The following is a 20689-nucleotide window of genomic DNA, read 5'->3' on the forward strand; positions in this document are numbered from 1 at the left end:
AACCTGACCGTTATTAAAGATGCCAAGTTTATTGAAGTGCGGCACAAAAAAGGTCATTTGGCTGGCACAGTATATCCAGACCACAGGAAACAAAGAAAGAACCAAAGTAAGACTAGTTATAGATCCCTTATTTGTCAAATCACCAGGAAAATATTTTCTTTTCCCAGAAGAAAGGGGGTAGTGGAGATACCAATTTTATATAGAACAGAAAAAGTGTTGATCTCGTTTGAGAGAGAGTCAAAAGTTATGCTGTTAGTACCCAAATTTACATGCAGGCATTTTAGTCAATTGCAGAATTGATAGAGAAAAAAATGAGGGGAGACTATATAGACAGTTAAGGCACTGATAAAATATTGCATAAATGAAGATCTGCTAACACTTAATAGTTATTCTTTGTCATTTTAAAATTACCATGTCGGTTGAGGAATGCTATATGTTCATTGTATATGTTCTGTGCAGCCTAACTTACTTTCAATATATTTTAATGCATCAGATAATCTTTCAAAATAAATGATTCATAAGATAAAAAAAATCTTCACAAAAAAGTTGGCAGAACTTCTTCATATTGGAACTTCCATTAATCCGCTTAGAGGAGGGCATTTCACAGGGTTTCATGAGGCATCTTCAGACATGTACAGTAATAAAATCTGCCAACACACTTATTTCTTTATTTGAAGCTGCCAGACATTTGAAACATTTCATACCTTGTGTATATATATATGATCTATATAATGATAAAGTATGTAAGTGCTATTAAATCATGTGGTAATGGTTTAATTAAAAAAAAATCTCAGTCACCCACAGTTATCTGCAGAAAAATACAACATTAAAATGGCTGTGAAAGCATTTGCGTATGGAGAAAATCCACTAAGATAAATTTCATCATATAATTGGTCATTGCTTGCGGTGTAGTTCCCTGTGGTTGTGGTAAAATCCTTGTCTGCCATACAGGAGACCTGAGTTTGATTCCCTGATGCTTATACAACTACAGCCACGGAGGCATCAAACGTTGGGACTTAGTCTGGCCTTTGGATTCTGTTTCTGGGCTAAATGGGGTGGTGGAAGGTCTGGGCAGCCTAGGCATGTATCAAAGGTCTGGGTGACCTCTTGTGCGTACGCCATGATCCAGAAGGACTGACAGTTGCCAAATCATTACTTGCAGCATGTGCATGTGTATGTGCTCTTATGATATAAGTAGACAAGGTTCTTTGGGTAGATGTGATTATCTTTTATTAGACCAACAATGATATGAGCATGCATACTACTTAAACCAGTTTAAATCTGAAGTGAGCAGACATACAAGCCTGTTAAACCAATTTAAAGCTGCTAGGAATGGTTCAAAAGTATACCTGGAAAATCCTCTTTTGAAATGATTCACTGTGAACCAGGTCAGTGTTACATGTGACCTCAAGTATTCAATAACATGCATTTGGTCTGTCCTCCAAGGCATCCCACACTGCATCATTCCTCAAATCCCCACCTCCAAAAAGCTGTAATGAGCCTCTCTTGTATGCAACCAGAATTCTACTGATGACCCCCTTTTTTTCTATCTTTTCTTGGAGCTGCACCAATTTTTGTTTCTGGAATGCCATGAATACATGTGTAACTACATAAAATGAAGAAAAAGAATGTATCTGGTTTAATTTTAAAAGGAAATCTAAGGAGATATAATTAAGTTAGAATAAAGACGTAAATCCATGCTGTCTGGCAACAAATCACTCAGGGTCTCATCAGGTTCTCAATCTTGCATGTAACTAAAAGTAGCATGCATTAGTAGGGGTTTTGTGGGCTCTTGGGAAGCTTATTTTAACTGTTCTTATTCTTCTATGGTAGAACAGCTTTTTGCAAAATGATAAAAGGATAGTGGTGTGTGGGAATTAAAAACAAAGCTAGTTCCCATGGTTTTTAATCATCCAGGGAGTAGCCAGAAGTATAAAACAACAGAACTTCATATGTTTGAATATTTTTGCTTTATTAATATTGTTAAGTGGTCAGCTGTCTCTGGTTTTGAACACAGTTCAGCTGTCTGTAGCAAAAATATGAAACATGATACTTAATATCACTGCTGGAAATACTGTAAAAAGGAACTTTGATATCCCTCTTATTGTAGTAGTGTTGAGCTGATGATGTAGCCATGATGGTCCAGGAAAATGGTGAGGCAAGGACTTTTGTGGGTGATAACTTGTTTGTGTCCTTTCCAACTATGCAGTTGGTCCAATTAAGAATATCACTCAGAAAAATCCTTGCAGCTGAAAAAGGAGCCACATTCCTGGGATCTGACCGTTAAGTAGTGGAAATTCTTTGTTGCGTCCATAAATATATTGGTCTCTTTTTAGTTAAACAGTTGTTTTCTATTTTTGACCTATATACTCCAGGAATTTGCCTTAGTACAACATGTGAAACTCTACATTGTGTTTACAGAAAACAATCTAGGATACTTACATAAAGAGAACAGTGGTCTGGTTTTCATTTTACATATGAGACTTTATGCAAAGTACATTTTTAAATACTGTCTGACCTTCACATCTGAAATATATGGTGAATGGTATCTTGCCATATTAAATTACAGACTAGTTTCTCTGTAACCATGATGTCTGGTCTAATCATCTGATCTCTCTGTAGGCCACATTGCTCTCCTGATGTTATCAAGACTTGCCAAGAATTCACCTGCTCTATTGGTGTATAATAGTTCTGTGGATGCTATCTCAAAATCGCAATGAATTTACATCCTTTTCCTGGTAGCTGAGGAAACAGGTGAGAGAACTGAATAAAATAATTTTCACTTGGACTTATTTCAATCTGCTTTCATTCCTTGGGATAAAATAGGTGTTGAAACTCTAGATCTCTTTCACCACACTTCCCAGAGGTACACACGTTAGTTTTTATACGCTGATATGACAGAACATGTCATATCATGTTTTTATATGTCTGCATATAAAAACTATCAGAGATTGCAAGTTTTGCTCTTTTGAGAAATAATTTCTGAAACGCAGCCTTCTTTTTCTCTGTCAGGTCTTTATTTCGCATAGAGGATGTTTTCTGAATGAAAAATCCTTACCAAAAAAAGGGTTTTTGTAAGTCATAGATCCCAAAATTTCTAGGGATAGATGGAAAATATGTTTAGAAAGAGAAATGTAAAGACATTATTCACCCCAAATCAGTTTAAAGTCACCCTCATTACAAATGTAGTAGATAAAATAACCCAGCCTTGAGTAAGGGGCTAAAATAACCCAGCCTTGAAGTAAGGGGCCAAGGTATCATTCATCACAAAGTCTGGTCTTAGTGGTAAGCTACATGACAGATGTTCCTGAGGAAAAAGGCTCTCATAAGGTTTGAAGAAATAGGAGATAATAAAAAATGAATCAGTAGAATTTTTTTGCCGGACAGTTACAATTTTTATAAGTTATGCTAAATAAGTCGCATCTCAATTCTTTTGGATTTCTAAAGAGTATTTGCTGCTTCTCCCCGCACAAGCAGTTATATCAAATAAGCAAGTAACACATCAGCTATTCTGCAGTACAGGTTTTCCTCACTGTATGTACAAATTCGCTTTTATGCGATGACCCTATTTAAACCAAAAAATTAGTTATATGCGAGGTAAATTCACTCTTATGCTCTAGGTGTGGTGGAAGCCCACAGTCAGTTGCTTTGTGCAGTGCATTGTGGGAGTGACATGCACCAAAATATAGTCTCCTGTGTGGATTTCTGCTCCTCACTCGTTGTCTGAGACGCGTTTCTGTAGTTGCCATCCCCGTTATGATAATGTCCTGTGCTGTTGGCGAGTATCAAAATTGTCTTGTAAAAGTGGTAGAAATGGGTCTGAGGGTCAGTACAGTCCAGGTCTTGGAACATATCCCTATGTGTTACATTGTAAAGTGGCTTCCTTTTATGTAAATTCAAGTTATGCGTGATTTTGCAGGAATGCATGTACAGCATAAAGCGTGGGAAACCTGTAATTACCTGTGTGCCCATTCTTACCTTGCCTTAAGTTCAAGAAAACTTACCCCATTTTCTTTGGAAGGGTGTGAGCCCTTCATTTAGTGCAAAGAGTATACTATATATATGTGCAGGTACCACGGAGTAGCTGATGCACTGTAAATTTACATCCTTGTTTATCTGGCAGTAATTTCTTTCATAGTTTCATAGTTGTTAGGGTTGGAAGAGACCTCAATAGATCATCAAGTCCGACCCCCTGCCCTGGGCAGAAAAGAGTGCTGGGGTCACATGACCCCAGCCAGCTGCTTGTCCAGTCTCCTCTTAAAGACCCCCAAGGTAGGGGAGAGCACCACCTCCCTTGGAAGCCCATTCCAGATTCTGGCAACCCTTACTGTGAGGAAGTTCTTCCTGATGTCCAACCAAAATCTGCTCTCTGTCAGTTTCTGGCTGCTGTTCCTGGTTATTCCAAGGGGTGCCCTGGTAAACAGAGCATCTCCAATTTCTTGCTGCCTCCGCCCCCCTGCCCTGGCTATGAATTTGTAAACAGCCACAAGATCCCCTCTCAGCCTTCTCCCGTGGAGGCTGAAGAGATCCAGGTCCCTCAGTCTCTCTTCATAGGGCCTTACCTGCAGGCTCCTAGCCACGCAAGTGGCCCTCCTCTGGATCCTCTTGAAGTGTGGCGCCCAGAACTGGACACAGTACTCCAACAGTGGTCTGACCAATGCCACATGGGAAGTATCATCTCCCTGGACCTGTTCATGATGTACCTGCTAATGCATGATAGAGTGCAATTAGCTTTACTGATACTTCAGCACATTGACAGCTCATATTCATCTTGGAGTCAACTATGACTCTGTGGTCCCTTTCTGCCGCTGTGCTGTTGAGAAGGTCATCCCCTAGCCTATAGGTGTGTTGGTGATTCCTTCTCCCTAGATGCAGCACTTTGCACTTGTCTTTGTTGAACTTCATCCTATTCTTTTCTGCCCACTTTTCCAATCTGTCCGTCTGCCTAGATTCGATTCCTTTCCACTAGTGTGTTAACTTTACCCCATAATTTCATGTCATCTGCGAATTTGGACAGAGCGCTTTCCACACTCTCATCCAAGACATTGAATAGCACAGGTCCAAGGACCGAGACTTGGGGGACCCCACTGCCCACATCTTTCTAGGTTGATACCAACCCATCCACCACCACTCTCTGGGTGCAACCCTTAAGTCAGTTTGCCACCCACCTGATCATGTAATCATCTATGTCACAGCAGCTCAGTTTGTTTATGGGAATAGGATGAGATACCATATCAAAGGCCTTCTTAAAACCCAAGTAGATGACATCTACCTTGACTCTTGCATCTAAGCATTTTGTGACCTGGTCATAAAAAGAAACAGGGTTAGTCAGGTAGGATCTACCTGCTATGAACCCGTGCTGGTTGCCTTTCAGCATTATTTTTCCTGCTGGGCTCCCACAATGTGATCCTTGATAATTTTTTTTTAAAGGTTTTCCCAAGGATAGAGGTGAGACTAACCACCCTATAATTTCGCAGATCCTCCTTCCTCCCCTTCTTGAAAATAGGGCCCACGTTGGCCCTTTTCCAGTCCTCTGAGTGCTCAAACAGCCATGCAAGTGGCTCTGCTATGACACAAGTCAGTTCCCTCCATACCCTTGGATGAAGATCATCTGGGCCTGCTGACTTAAATACATTTAGCCCCTCCAAGTGTCCCTTTACTGGGTCGATGCTGACTGTTGGTTTGCTGGTGTTCCTCCTGTGCCTATCTATAATGCAGTTGGGAGATTTGTCTTGATCTGTGTTCAGGAATACAGAGACAAAAAACTCACTGAAGAGTTCAGCCTTGTCCCTCCTATCTGTCACCAGTTGCCCTAGCTTGTCTTGTAGGGGTCCTATGTTACCCTGCGCCTTCTTTTTGCTCCCTACCTGAAGAAGGACTTTTTGTTGTCTTTAATTTTTGTCACCAGCCTGAGTTCCGTTGCTGCTTTGGCCTTTCTAACTGACTCCCTGCAAGTGCAAGCCAAGGAGGTATACTTCTTGGTAGCTACCCCCTGCTTCCACAGCCTGTATGCCTCCTTTGTGCCTAAGCTTTCCTGGATTTCCCTGTTCATCCAAGAGGGTTTCCTCGCCTCTTTGCCCCCTTTTGTGCACAATGGGATTGTCTCCTTCTGCTCCCATATGATTGCTCCCTTGAGGAACAACCACCCTTCCTGGACTCTCATTTCACCAATGCTCTTGATCTTCAGTGCCTCACTAACTAATCTCCTGAGCACAACAAAGTTAGCCTTTCTGAAGTCTAGCACTTATGCCCTGCTGATTACTTTTCCCACCCTATGCTGGATAGTGAATTCAATTAGTCGATGGTCACTATCCCCTAGGTTACCTTGTACCTGCAGATCCTCCACCAGGTCGTCCCCTGTAGCTAGCACCAAGTCCAGCAAAGCATTTCCCCTAGTGGGGCCGTATATCCACTGCGTTAACTGAAGGTCCTGTATGCAGGTTAAGAACCTATATGAGCAGTTTTAGATCTGGCTGACTGCTCCCACCAGCTGTTAGGGTAGCTTAGGTCAACCCATGACAACCATGTCCCTTGACTGTACGGCCTCTGAGAGCTGCCTTGAGAATTCTGGGTCTAGCTTATCCTCCTGGTGTGGCAGTCTGTAGTAGACTCCCACTACCAAGTTCCTTTCCCCCCAACCCCCTTGTATTCTAACCCAGGACCTCAATTTGTCCCTCCTCTGATCCCATCTTGATTATAGATGTGTATTGCTCCTTAACATAAAGAGCACCGCCCCCTCCTTTTTCCCCCACTCTGTCATGTCTGTACAACCTATAGCCCTCAGTGCTTACTGCTCTATCATGAGTAGGGTCCCACCAGGTTTCAGTTAGCCCAACCAGGTCAAAGTTATTGCTTGCAAGCAGGAGTGCAAGTTCCTCCTGCTTGTTCCCCATTCTCCTAAGTGTAGAGACATTTAAGGCCCACAGTGGGTGCCTTTGGTACCCTTTTGTCCTGATGCCTATCAGGCCCCTTAGTACTTACCTGGGCTGAATCCAGTGCATGGCTCATGGCTCACTGATCCTAGGATCTCTCTGTCCTCTGCATCCCCATCCCCCAACAAACCTAATTTAAAACCCTACGTAGGAGATCAGCCAACCTGTAAGAGAACAGACTCTTACCTTTTGAAGAGAGATGAAGACCATCATGTCCCAGAATGCCCCTTTCATGGAAGTGCGAATCATGGTCAAAGAAGCCAAAACCCGCACAATGGCACCGACTCTGGAGCTGCAGGTTGACTTTTCTGATGTAGGCGTCTTGATGCTGACGGCGACCGCTGACTGGATCAACGAGAAGACCACCTGTGTCCCCGACTTCTAAAGCCTGGACCCCAGAGCCCTGCAGTCGCTTATGATACAGTCCGGACTACCCCAGCCACATCATTTGTACCCACATGGATGAGGACCTCATCTGGCCCTCCAACTACTATCCCATGGTCCTCATCCATGTGGGCACAAATGATGTGGCCAGGAGTCCTTGCAGTGATGTCCTGGATCCAGGCTTCAGCCAGGCAGCATACCTCCCACGCCATGGGATCCGAGCAACAGATAGGTCCCTCCGTTCCACCGTGATGAGTCGGTGTCTCTTTCTCCGGCGGCCCAGTTGTCCCTCAGCCTGCATGGTGGTTGTTATGGATGCGGCTTCCCCTGCTACATTCTCCTCCAGTGCTGCCATGGCCTAATATCTGTTCCCCAGCTGCACTGGAGAAGTTGTCTCAGCTGTATGATGATTGGCCTTGGAGGTGACCTTCTTCCGTTCATCTGCATCAGGTCTCTCCCATGTTGTCTCTCCACTAGGTGTCTGATTCTGAAGAGAATGGAAATTACCTGTCAATCTCATCCTCTGCAGCCCTGATCCCCCACAGCCTGCTAACCTCTGCCTGGAGTTCCTCACCTGCCTCTTCAGGGCCTCAGGCTGGGCAAACGTGGGACAGGTGAGGGAACTCCGGCTCCCCCTGCCTTCCTCAGGCCTCAGAGGCCCCACCAGGCAACCCCCGCAGACAAGGGCCCAGGGCGCCACCAATCCTCCTGAGGGCTCCGCCTGGGTGGAAGCCTCAGGAGCCCTGGGTGGGAAGCATCACTAGGGCTGGGTCCCTGGCTGCGCGTCGTGTCCTTACCATGGTTGAAGATTGAAGGCTCCTCCTCTTCCGCTCTGACTTACCTTGTGCACCAATTGTACCCATGCGTAGCCCTGCACACTGCCTGCAAACTGCTTCCCCTGTTGGCAGTCCCTGTTCGCTGGCTTCCTGGTCACTTGTTCATTTATTTCTATTAAGACCTGCAATTTATTACCTTCCCTTTTGTTCTTTCTCCTCTTCCTTGAAGTCTACAGGACTTAAGAAAGTGTGTACGTGCTGTTTCAAATCTTAAAGGTTTAAGAATTTGATTCTGATTTGCAGAAATGTAGGTATATAGCATCCCAGAAATTAGGACATTGCATTCAAAACTCTTTTAAAAGAACATTTTTTCAGGTTTTGAACTTACACAATCAAGTTACTGAAAGTCAGAATTAAAGCTGCATATCCATATACTCTATAATGCAGTTTTCATGAAATAATCACTGTTTTCTAGCTACTTCCATAATATGCCTAAGTTTTATATAGGATCACATTTCATGAGGTCTATATTACCTTCTAGGAACTCTAAGAATATGGAGGTGCATCTGTGTCATAGTTTAGTGACCCCTAATGGTCTATTGTGAAAATAAAAAATGAAAGAAAAATGTTTTTTTTTTTTTCACTGCAGTGTTTATTATAATATCCTGGTTTTTCTTTTGGTAGTGGACCAAATTTTTAAGTTCCTTTCTGTGATTGTTATGCTTGCCACTATAACAAGATTCCAGCAGCTCCCAAAACATTGAGACGTGTATATATAACCAGATGTATCTGCATTTTGAACTCCTACATTAGAGAGTTACATTTGGACAGCAGTAAGGCTAAATTATTCTTGATACATAATCCAGTTTTGAAGAAGGTTGTAGTAGAAATGAAAAAAATAAATCCTTTGTTTCATATTTCACTAGCTGGACTTGTCTTAATATGCAAGAGAGGCTGGACATTCTGTCTTTATGTATATGAATTAAAGCTACTATTGAAGCATTTTTCTTAAGTTTCATTGTGATATTTTAGAGGTTATTGAAAGAGTAACTTAGGAATTCAATAACAACACAACTTTTAAAGAGCTGCTGTATTAAAATAGTCATCTTTGCAATGTGACTTTTTATTTTACTGCACTTATTTGTAGCTTTAAATATGTATTTTTAAAAAGGATTTGCATTAGTAATTTTTAGACTGGTTTTAACATTTTTAAATGCATAGCATCTCTTTGAGATCATCTTCTGTGGTATGAAATCAAATGTGAATTAGGTTGTAAGAAATTTTGGATATAGTTATTTGCCCTGTAAATATATCTGAATTATATATATTAACTAAAAAATTAATTCATGTTACATTTTTTCAGCATCAGATAATGGTATTGAGTCTTTATAGAAATGAAAAAAGTTTAACTTCCTGGAAATTTTGTTGAGGAATGCTCAGATTTCCTTCCTATGTACTCAAAATTACATCTGTTACATAAGGACGACACCCCGATTTTAAATTATTATTTTTATAAATAGAACTGTTGGGAAAAGTAACTCATTCACATTTTTCTGTATTAGAAATATTTAATTGTATGGATTGTCAAAAAATGCAAACTGGTTATATATGTTGTTTTTAGGGCATTTTATTAAATACTACTGTTTCCGGTTTCATTATTTGAAAATATATGACTAGTTGGAAGATACAACAACAGTTTTTTGGCATTTTATGTGAATATATGAAGTACTGCAGTTATTGCACTAAATTACGTGTTCTCAAAAATCAAACCTTTGCAGTAATTAAATATGTCTGGAAGACAACAAATCCATGTTTTCTTTGGAGCACCCATCATTCCAACTCAACTGGAGGTGTATGAGAAAAAGTGTTCTTCAATAACTGCTGCTGAACCATGGAAAGAACTACATCTTTCCTATTGTGGGCATGCCTTATGCTTTTCCTCTGAGAAAGTAAAAGAAACTGGCCATGTAGAACTTCAAGCAACAAACTCTGTGGACCTGACTCATCATATCAAAAATCAGTTTTCTTTGAACTCTGGACAGAGGAGATTTGAGGTTGCAGAAGACTGTATGACATCTTGTGTTTCAGTAATAGGAAGCATGGACATTCTTGACAGTGCACCTACCAGAACTGGTGATCTAGCTTACTCTGATTATCAAAAATCTAAAGATAGAGAAATATACAAAAATCAGGTTGCATATCAACAGCTTCCTCAGATATTTACAAAAACAGAAAAACGCCACAGAAAACAATCAAAGGACTGTTTTTCAAACTACGCTGAAAGTGATACCAGACATATGAGAGACAACTGCTGTGATATTTCTGATTTGTTTTCCAGCGCCAAACAGATTAGCATGCATCTAAAATCTGTGGGACAAGAAGATGTTACATCAGAATTGAATAGTGTTAATCATGAACATCTGAGTCAGTATCTGGAGATGTGTTTTCCCATGAAATTAGAGTCAAAACCAAAAATAGTTAAGAATGATTGTTTCAACCTTGCAGTATCAACAGACACTGAATTTCTTAGTATACTGACTTCAAGTCAAGTTGCCATTTTTGCACAAAAAACATTTAAAAAACAAGCTGCACAACTAAGTGGATTAGAAACAGGAACAATGTGTGTTGAAAGAAAAGCAGCTTTAAGTCAAACCTTTAAATTGAACCATAATGCTGGAAAATGCATTAGTGTGACTGAAACTGAATACAGACAAGAGTCTTCCAAGTCTCGTGGACTTTTCAGTTCTGAAGGTGCCAGAAAAACTAGCTGCTTTGAGTCTACAAAAAACCCAGATTCTTGTGAAAATACAAAAAGGTCCCCGCAGCTCTTTACTGTTCCTGAACAACTTCTGAATGAGATCCATATTGAACCACTGAGCACAGGACTTCTGTGCTCCCAAGTAAATTATTCTCATAAATTCTCTTCTAAAAGAGCCCGAACATTTGAAGATACTCCAAGTATTTGTAATTCGGTACCTAAAACCGAAAACTCAAAGAGAGCTAAATTGTCTTGTTCTTCAGCTAGTCCTGGAATAATAGCAGATCGAGAGAAAGTATCAGAATTTGTGAAACTCCAGAACAATCCATTATTACTTAAAAACTGCTGTTGCAAAAGTCAGAAATATGTTGTTTTGGTCGCAGTAATACATCCTTGTCATGTCAAAGAAATTCTAATCAAGTCAAGATCAAGATCTTCCTCTAAAATTCCCATAGCAACTATTGTTGTTATCGACCAGTCAGAAGTAGAAAGAAAGATTGTGCTGTGGCGAGCTGCTGCATTTTGGTCACTCACAGTGTTCCCTGGTGATATTGTACTACTCACAGGTAAGAACTCCCTTTTGTTTTCTTTTTTAAATTAATCTCTTCATCTCTTATTCAAATCACTACACATAAATGTCACAGTTAAGTCACTCAAAATCATCTCAACTATCCAGCCCCTTCAACAACAACAAAATTTGACTTTTAGGGAGACCATTAAAAAATTAATGTACAATGTTTGGAGAATCTTTGGGTACAATGTTTAGAGAATCTTTGGGCTCTGAAAGACTTTACATTTTACAGTAGCGTGTTAATTGTGCAGTAAATTATTCAGCCAATTTATGATGTGATAAAATGGTTCATCTGAAGAACCTGTCTGCCTTGGGTACAAACATGTACTATAAAATATATGAAAGATTGTCTTTGAGATTGCAGTTGGTGGAGTCAAGTATTTATAAGAAATATCTTCTCATAGAGTGTCTTTATGAGATGCTTGGTATCAGATTATTTAATGTTTTACAGTAAGGGATGACTATCATGGTGCTGAGAGAACTTTTTTAAGTGTTCTTAAGACTGTCCCAATGTATTCTAAAAATTCTTTGTTTTACAAGTAGTTTATTTCTTCTTTAAATTTACTTTTTAGCTGCAAGCTAATACTCCATTCCAAAGTGCTCCAGTGAAGTAGGTAGAGTTCTGCTCATTTACAGGGTTCTGCTTCTGTGGAGCAACTTACATGATGAATCACTAGGAATTTACTTTAAGTCAAAGTAACTTAAAGCCAAAGGTTGGCTGTTTCTGAAAATTACCTCCTTGAAAGTCAGTCTTAGATATTGCACAAAAAGAGAGAAGAGTGTACTCAGTAGTGAAGTGGGTCATTGAATAATAGAGAAAGGAACAGCAGATTACTCCATTATACTTTGGCAGAAAAAAAAGAAAAAACAACTAGTAACTTAATTATATCGATACTAGATTGATATTGATACAAATTTCCAAATTAAGATTCTAAAGTAAAATCAGTTCCTGACTGGGACCTGTGGACATTTTTCAGTGTGTTCTGTGCTGATAGCCATCCATTTCCTTTGTTGCAGATGTCACTGTGTATGAGAACCTTTGGTTTGGGGAGATGATGCTACAGTCAACCTTTGCCAGTCGGTTATTAAATCTGGGGAGCTGCTCAGCTATTAATCCCAAAGAATGTGAGGCTGAAATATATTCATAAGAGAACCATTATATTTTTCCAATTCGTAACCTTTGTATAGGTAGTCCTTAGACTTACGACACAATTGGTTCCTGAAAGCGGCATCTCAAGTCGAAACGTAACTCAGAACCAATATTCCCATAGGAAACAATGTTATAAATTGGGGATTGGTTCCTGAACCAAGGCCCAGTACCCTATTTTCACCAAAAATAACAGAATTTTATACTCAATCAATTATAGATGAGTAATATAGCTACGTTAATGTATTTATATTGTAAATAGCAATCATATTGATTTGGAAGGACTTATTTGAGGTGACTTTACTGGACTTTTTGAAGGGTTCTTTGTTGGAGTCTTCTCAGGAGTCTTGGCTGTATGTTTTTCTGGAGTCTTGTCTGCTTTCTTAAAGTGTCTAAGGAAGTTTGGATAGATGTTCTCTTCTTTTGCTGCAGCTCATCTGGCTGCCCCCCCTGTGGCGAGGTGAGCAGTGCTGGGCTACGTTTTGGTGGTGCTGGGAGCAGAGGCTATGAGCAGCCGTGAGAGAATTAGCAGCTTGTCCAGCTGCTCCCCCACGGTGAGGTGGAAGGCGTCAGGAGCGGGGACTCTGCCATGCCATCGCTTGTCCAGCTGGGATGCAGGGGTGCGGGATGCAGGTGCAGAGGCTCTGGGACCAGGGGCTATTCCCTGCTGCCGCTTGCCCAGCTGGGACAGGGAGCAGAATGTGCGGCACTGCCTCAGACAAGCAATGCACAGCAGCGTAGCTGCTCCAGCCTCCCTGCATGTCCTGGATGAGCTGTGGTTTCGCTCCACCCTGGTGAGTGGTGGCAGGGCATGGGGCAGACGGAGCCAGAGCTGCTCCAGGCATGCGGCAGGAGTTATGGGGAATTTTAGGGTGGCTGCAGCCCCCACATAGCCACTGCTCTGCTGCCTGCCCTGTGCAGATCTGGGAGCACACGCCCTCACCGTGCCCTGCAGATGCCACTGCTTGGCGGGGTGAAACCGTGGCTTATCCAGGAGGCGCAGGAAGGATGGAGTGGCTCCTCTGCTGCCCGCCGCTTGTCCGAAGCAGCGCCTTCACCTCATGCCTCCCCCGCCCTGGCTGAACAAGTGGCAGCAAGGCAGAGCCCTTGCTCCCAGCATCTTCCACCCAGAGCGAGCTGTTCCTGCATTGCACGCCCCCACCCTGGCTGGGCAAGTGATGGCACGGCATAGCCCCTGCTCCCAGCACCTTCCACCTGGTGCACGGCCCCAGCCACCTCATGCAGATCTGCAGCACCGCCCCCCCTGCCCTGGACCTGTGGCATGCAGCAGCAGGAGCTGTTGTGCCCCCTCTCCGTGCCCCGTCCCAGCCACAGCCACAATCTCTCCCTCGCTGCAGGGGCATTGATCTGCCTCCCCACACCTCTTCCCTCCCTGCTCCCCTGCACCACCACAGACTTACTAGCTGGATGCAGCTGTGTCCAGTGTCACAAAGGCAAAACCAGCATCGTAACCTTGAAACAAGGTGTCAGTTTACAAATGTCATAAATGCCATTTGACGAAACTTGAAACGTAAATCGAAGACTGCCTATACTAGATTAGAACTCAAAGAAGAGAATATTAAATCTCTTGTTTTCCAACATTTATTTAAAAAATAGCTATTTAAAATATTTTATTTGTATTAATGTTTATATTTTTCTAATAAGTAAATATGGAAAATTTAATTTGTACAGAACCCTACCAAATTTGAGAACAATCCTGGACTGAGAGGCTTCTATACTATGTAGTACAAATAAGTGGTTACCATTAAAAAGTATTAATTTACTGAAATATCTTAGTTCTGTGAACTTGGAATACAGAAAACAACATAAAATTTGTCTCGGGGATAGCACATTAGTAAACCATGATGTAACATAATCATCTTAATCAAAATTGCTTTACACCTTACAATTTGGTTATTGTGTAAGATGCATTTTTATTTTCACATGAGTTTTGGGTGCATTTAAAACAGCACACATTTTGTGCTGGAATTCTATCACAAAATAAAGCATAACTTCTACTGTTAAAAGAAATGGCACCTTGTACTATTTCAAATGTGGACAAAGTGGTACAGATAATAAATGGTAATACTTAAGATTTTTTCTTAACTCCAGAAGTCCTTTGAGACTTACTTTTAATATTTTTTAAGTTTCTCATGTAGTAGACGTTGGTGTTCTCCAGGATTTACTGGCATATGTATCTTCAAAATTTACCTACCTCAGAGATCTTCCACGCATGCATCTGCAGAAATGGGATAATATACAGCATGTTCAACTAGACCAACTTCAGCAAGATACATTGATTCATTCAGTATTAAAAATCGTCAGCATCTCCATACTAACAGGTTAGTTGACTTATTGAACTTAAACTGCCACCACTTCATAATTACTTTGCTGAAAAGTAATTAAATTCTGCTCTAGCAATTAGCATTTTTAAATAACAGTAAACTTTTTAGTTAAACGAACATTTTTTCTTTTTTTTTAATCAGTATTTAAATTTTAGATGCTGTTTCTGACCTTAGAACATTGATACTCTGTTAGGCCTCTGTTACATGTTATACTTGTTACACAATTAAAAAAATCACCCTGACATCTGCTGGGAGGGCAATATAACACTGCACAGGCAATCCATAAAGTTTTAGAGAGCGTTGACATCTTCCTGGTGCAAGTGTTGGAGAAGCCAACCGAGTGCCATGCTATTCTTGACCTGCTGCTTTTACAAACGGGGAAGAATTGGGTAGCAGCAACCATGAGATGATTGAGTTTAGGATCCTGAAGAAAAGAAGGAAAGAAAGCAACAAAGTAAGGTCTCTGGACTTGTGAGAAACAGACTTGGATTCATTCAGGAAACTGATAGATAGGATTCCCTGGGAGGCCAATTTGAGGGGGAAAGAAGTCCCGGAGACCTAGTTGTAATTGAAAGAAACATTATTACGGGTGCAGAAACAAACCATCCCAATGTGCAGGAAGACTAGCAAGTACAGCAGAAGACCAGACAGGCTTAGCAGGAATCTCTTCAGTGAGCAGAAACACAGAGAGGAAGCTTTCTAAGAAACGGAAACTTGGAAAGACAACTAGGGAAGAGTATAAGAGTATTTCTCAGGCATGCAGGGATGAAATCAGGAAGCCAAAGTGCAATTTGAATTGCATCTAGTAAGAGACATGAAGTGTAACAAGAAGGGTTTCTACAAGTATGTCAGCAACAAGAGGAAGATCTGGGAAAGTGTGGGTCCCTTACTGGATGGAGGAGGCAATCTAGTGACAGATAACACACAAAAGTCTGAAGTACTCAGTACCTTTTTTACCTCATTCTTCACAAACAAGGTCAGCTTCAGGACCACTGCACCTGGCAGTACAGTTTGTGGAGGAGATGGAGTGGTGAAAGATCAGGTTAGGGACTATTTAGAAAAATTGCATGTGTACAGGTCCATGGGGCCAAGCACAATGCACCTGAGGGTCCTAAGGGAGTTGGTCAATGTGATTGCAGAGTTGACGACCATTGTCTTTGAAAACTCATGGCAATCAGGATGATTGGAAAAAGGAAAATATAGTGTCCATCTTTAAGAAAGGGAAGAAGAAGGATCCAGGGAGCTACTGGATCCAGTTAGCCTCACCTCATTCCCTGGAAAAATCATGGAGCAGGTCCTCAAGTAATTCATTTCTAAGCACCAGTTGGAGAAATTGATTAGGAACAATTAGCTTTGGATTCACCAAGGGCAAGTCATGCCTGGGAGCCACATCTGATCCTCCCCCGAAGTTTAAGAGCTGGACAACAGGGAGTAGGTGCGACTGCTGAGCAACCTGGAGTGGAGGTGACCCCCCTGCACTGCTGAGCCACTTGGGCTTTCTCTGTGGGGAGTATGCCCTGGGGTAAGTAGTAACAGCTGCAGTCCATGCCCCAGCAGCCTGGTGCCTGATCCAGCAGTTCCAGAGAGAGAGGAGGGAGGAGGGCGGGCTCAGTATGTGCTCCCTGCAGGGAAAGCCGGAGCAGTGGGAGGTACTGTGCTGTGCTGTCTCCCAGACTTGCCTCAAGGAGAAGTGGGTGGGGCTTCAGCCGATTTTCAGAGAGCTGCAAGTACCATGCCAGTGAACTGCATGCAGCTCATGAGCAGCGGTTTGGCCACCTCTGTAATATAGCTTGATTTTAGCAAGGCTTTTGGTACCTTTTTGTAGCATGTTGGAGTCCCAACGGCAGCCATGATGCCCCCTGGTGGCTCTGTGACCATGACCTGCTCCACCCCAGGCTGCCTTCCCTTCTCGTCCACCGTGCTTTGGTTAATAAAAAATAGGGAGGCTGCCCATGGGCCTATGCATAGGCCCCAGTCCAACTGGAGCCTGCCCTGGGATGCCCCAGCACCCTGCTGGCCTCTACTAGTCCCAGACCCTTGGCTGGGCGTCCTTATGACTGTGCTGCAGCAGGGCACCTAAAGCCTTGGGGGCTAAATGCGCAGCTCCAGTCCTCCCCTACACCATGCTCCAAGCTTCACGGGTGTTGCAGTAATGATATTCTCCTGTCAGGGCTTTGGCCTCTGCCCCTTTATTCTAGAAGCTAGGAGCTCTTCACCCTGTGGCTGCCAGGGAGAGGCTAGCCTGCTAGCCCAGCCTCAGGCTTATATCCTTCCAGGGCCCTGCCCCCTTCTGGTCAACAGGCTGGCTGCAGGTGCCTGCTAATTGGCTTAATTGCTCTATAGTCTTGGCAGCCTTCAGCTAGTGCACCCTGCCTAGCTTGCTGCTGCTTCCTTAAAAGAACAGAGAGCGCCAGGTGTTCTGTTGCACATCTCGCACAATATTTGTGCAAACAAGCTAAGGAAGTATGAGTTAGATGAATGGACTGTAAACTATATAGAAAACTGACTGGATGGTCAGGCAGTAAGGTTAGTAATCAATGGCTTGATGTCTAGTTGGAAGCCAGTTTCAAGTGGACTGCTTCAGGGGTCGGTCCTGAAGTCAGTTTTCCTAGAATCATAGAAAATTAGTGTTGGAAGGGACCTCAGGAGATCATCTAGTTTTGTTCAGTGTCTTCAGCAATGATCTGGAAGATGGGATGGAGTGCACCCTCAGCAAGTGTGCAGATGACGCCAAGCTGTGGGGAGTAGTTGATATGGTGGAGGGTAGGGCTAGAATTCAGAGACACTTTGACGAATTGGAGGATTGGACCAGAAGAAATCTCATGAGGTTCAATAAGGACAAGTGCAACATCCTGCACTTAGGACGGAACAATCCCATGCACTGGTACAGGCTCGGGACCAACTGGCTAAACAGCAGCTCTGCAGGTAAGGACCTGGGAGTTACAGTGGGCAATAAGCTGAATATGAGCTAACAGTGTGCCCTTGTTGCAAAGAAGTGTAATGGCATAGTACGCTGCCTTAGTAGGAGCATTGCTCTCAGATTGAGAGAAGTGATTATTTCCCTCTATTCAGCACTGGTGAGGCCACATCTGGAGTGCTGTTTTCAGTTTTGGGCCGCACTGTAGAAAGGATGTGAACAAATAGGAGAGAGTCCAGCAGAAGGCAATGAAAATGGTTAGGGGGCTGGGGCACAAGACTTCTGAGGAGAGGCTGAGGGAACCCATTAGTTAGTCTGAAGAAAAAACTGCAGGGGATTTGATAGCAGCCTTCAACTACCTGAAGGGTAGTTCCAAAGAGGATGGAGTTAGTCTTTTCTCAGTGATGGCAGATGACAGAACAAACAGTAATGATTTCACATTGCAGCAAGGGAAGTTTAGGTTAGACATTAAGAAAAATGTTCTCACTAGCACTGGAACAGGTTACCCAGAGAGGATGTGGAATCTCCATCCTTGGAGGTTTTTAAGACCCAGCTAGACAAAGCCTTGGCTGCAATGATCTAGTTGAGGATAGTCCTGCTTTGAGCTGGGGGTTGGCCTGGATGACCTCCTGAGGTCCCTTCCAACCCTGATTTTCTATGATTCTCTGAACTGGTCAATCGTGCAGTAAATTTAGACTGGCCACATGTACTAGGTAATATCATATGACTATAGCTGGTTGGTTCTTTTTATAGTTGCATAAAAGTAGTGCTTGAAAATGTGTAACAATTTATGTGGTTTCTATCCAGCTTTAATTTGAATATGTAGCAGGGCCCATAGATTCACAAAATGTGGTTCTTTAGAAACTCCAGTGTGGTGCTCTTGGTGATGCAAGGAGAGCTTGCTTGTGGAACTAGCAACATAGAGGTAATGCATGTTCTCCCAGTGGTGTTTTGAAAAATGAGGTTCATCGATTTTTCAGAGTGGTATGGCCTCATTCCTTCATATTAACCCAGTGGGGTAAAGAGGTTTGAGTGCCAGGCTCTTTCCCCCTCCTGTGATGAGTACTGGCCCAGAATTTGTGAGGTGGAGTAGAGCTGCAATTGGCCCCAACTTCCTGATCAGTGGAGAGTTCTAAGAATGGGATCTTGAGGAATGGAAGATCAAGACTGTAGTGGTATGACTGAATCCCTGGGTAGAGGTTCAGTGGTACTGCTGAGGGTACCATGAGGTGGAAGGAGGGTTTCCAAGTGCTGTGGGTGAGGACAATAGGCCAGTTTTAGGGGGTGGGGGGTGTATTCAAAGTGCTGTTGAGGATGGTCTTTGCCCTGCAGTGTAGTTCTGTGGGCTTCTGTAGGTTGTCCTGTCCTGATTGGTACCTGATGGAAGCTGATGTGGGTAGCCCACTGCTTTTCCCATGGTGTTTTGCAAAATGAGACTGGATTTGAAAACCCTGTCCCTGCATGGGTGTGTAGGTAAGGCTGTGGTGCAGGCTGAAGAGAGTACCCCTGGCTGTAGTGTCCCATTGGCAGAGGCTGTTATAGGTACCCTTTAGGGAAGTGCAGTAGGAGACCAGTCTGGCTAGACAAGAGTCTCTTCAATGAGTTGAAACTCAAAAAGGAATCCTATAAAAAGTGGGATTAAAAGTGGAATTGGTCGTATTATTTCGGAATAATATAGGTGTATCACATGGGTGTGCAGGGAGAAAATTAGGAAGGCCAAGTCAAGATTTGTGATGCAACTGGCAAGGGACATGAAAGTAATAAAAAGGAATTCTATAAGTATTTCAAGAGGAAGACCAAAGAAATGGTAGGCCCCCTACAGAATTTACGGATAATGCAGCAAATGCTGAAGTATTTAACGCCTTTTTACTTCAATCTTCACAAATAAGGGGCAACTACCAGATGAGTACAGCTGGCAGAAAAGATAAGCGAAGGAGACATGCAGCCTAGAGTAGTTGAAGTAAGTGAGGGATTACTTAGAAGCTAGACACTTTCAAAAAGGGAATGAATGAATTCTTGGAGGAAAGGTACACCAGTAGCTATTGAGTATGGGAGTTTAGGTACAGCTTCTGACTCAGAACTTCCTAAACCTTAAGGCTAGAGACAGATGTTACACACAAACCAATTTAAGTGATCAGAAACTGGTTTAAACCTGTAACAGAACAGATGTTCAGTGCACATAAACCAGTTTGAAAATGGCTGAAACAAGTTTGAGATACACCTGGTTGATTGTAGTATGATTTGACTCAGGCCGGTTTATCCATTGTCTGTCCCAGACCCCTTCCTGGTTTAAGTTAAACCAGAATTCTCCAGCATCCCAGCATGCTTTCTGGCCTGGGCAGGGCTCTCTGCTGCAGGGCTGGGTCTTGGTGACAGGGCTGTCTGCTGCAGGGCTGCTGGGTGGGGCTCTCAGCTGCAGGGCTGATCCTTCCTCTCTGATCTCTAGCTCAAGCCAGGGACCAGCCCAAGCAGAGACACTGGCCGGCATAGCCCCATTAAGGTGAAGTGGGCAGGGAGGAGGTTAATTCTTCCCTCCTTCCCCTCCTTCATTACCACAGCCAGGGTCTACTTGTTTGCTGGGGAGCAAAGGGGAGGGTGCTGCAGCAGTAGACCCTGTGGCTGGCAGACCCTGGCTGCAGGGCAGAAGGGATGGAGGAAAGAATTAACCTTTCTTCTTGCCCGCCTTCACCTTAACGGGGTCATGCCAGGGCTCTGTTCTGTGCTGGGGGGGTGGGACTCTTCCCCCTCCACTTCCTCCTCAGGGTGGGAGGGCTTTATGCAGCGCTGGGGAGGAACTCCTGCTTCTCCTCCTGGGGTGGGAAGGGGACTCTGCGAGGCTGCCCAGCCCCTAGAGGGGGA

At 43.0% G+C, this 20689-nt stretch overlaps 1 protein-coding gene across 7 annotated transcripts in view; it reads left to right on the plus strand.

Moving 5' to 3' along the window:
* The window catches only part of FAM35A (family with sequence similarity 35 member A), a 115711-nt gene that overhangs the window by 41979 nt on the left and 53043 nt on the right, over window positions 1-20689 (plus strand). For 6 of the 7 annotated variants that reach the window (XM_019502259.1, XM_019502255.1, XM_019502257.1 and 3 more), the window contains 5 exons: window positions 2623-2754; window positions 8777-8925; window positions 9871-11416; window positions 12439-12546; window positions 14716-14910. In XM_019502259.1, coding sequence (XP_019357804.1) covers window positions 9880-11416; window positions 12439-12546; window positions 14716-14910 — 1840 coding nt within the window. In that variant the 5' untranslated portion in view covers window positions 2623-2754; window positions 8777-8925; window positions 9871-9879. The remainder of the gene's footprint in view (window positions 1-2622; window positions 2755-8776; window positions 8926-9870; window positions 11417-12438; window positions 12547-14715; window positions 14911-20689) is intronic. The other variant, XM_019502256.1, reaches the window with a different exon arrangement.

This window comes from Gavialis gangeticus, unplaced genomic scaffold (genome assembly GCF_001723915.1).
Source record: "Gavialis gangeticus isolate Ggan-Ray unplaced genomic scaffold, GavGan_comp1, whole genome shotgun sequence".
Lineage (NCBI taxonomy): Eukaryota > Metazoa > Chordata > Crocodylia > Gavialidae > Gavialis > Gavialis gangeticus.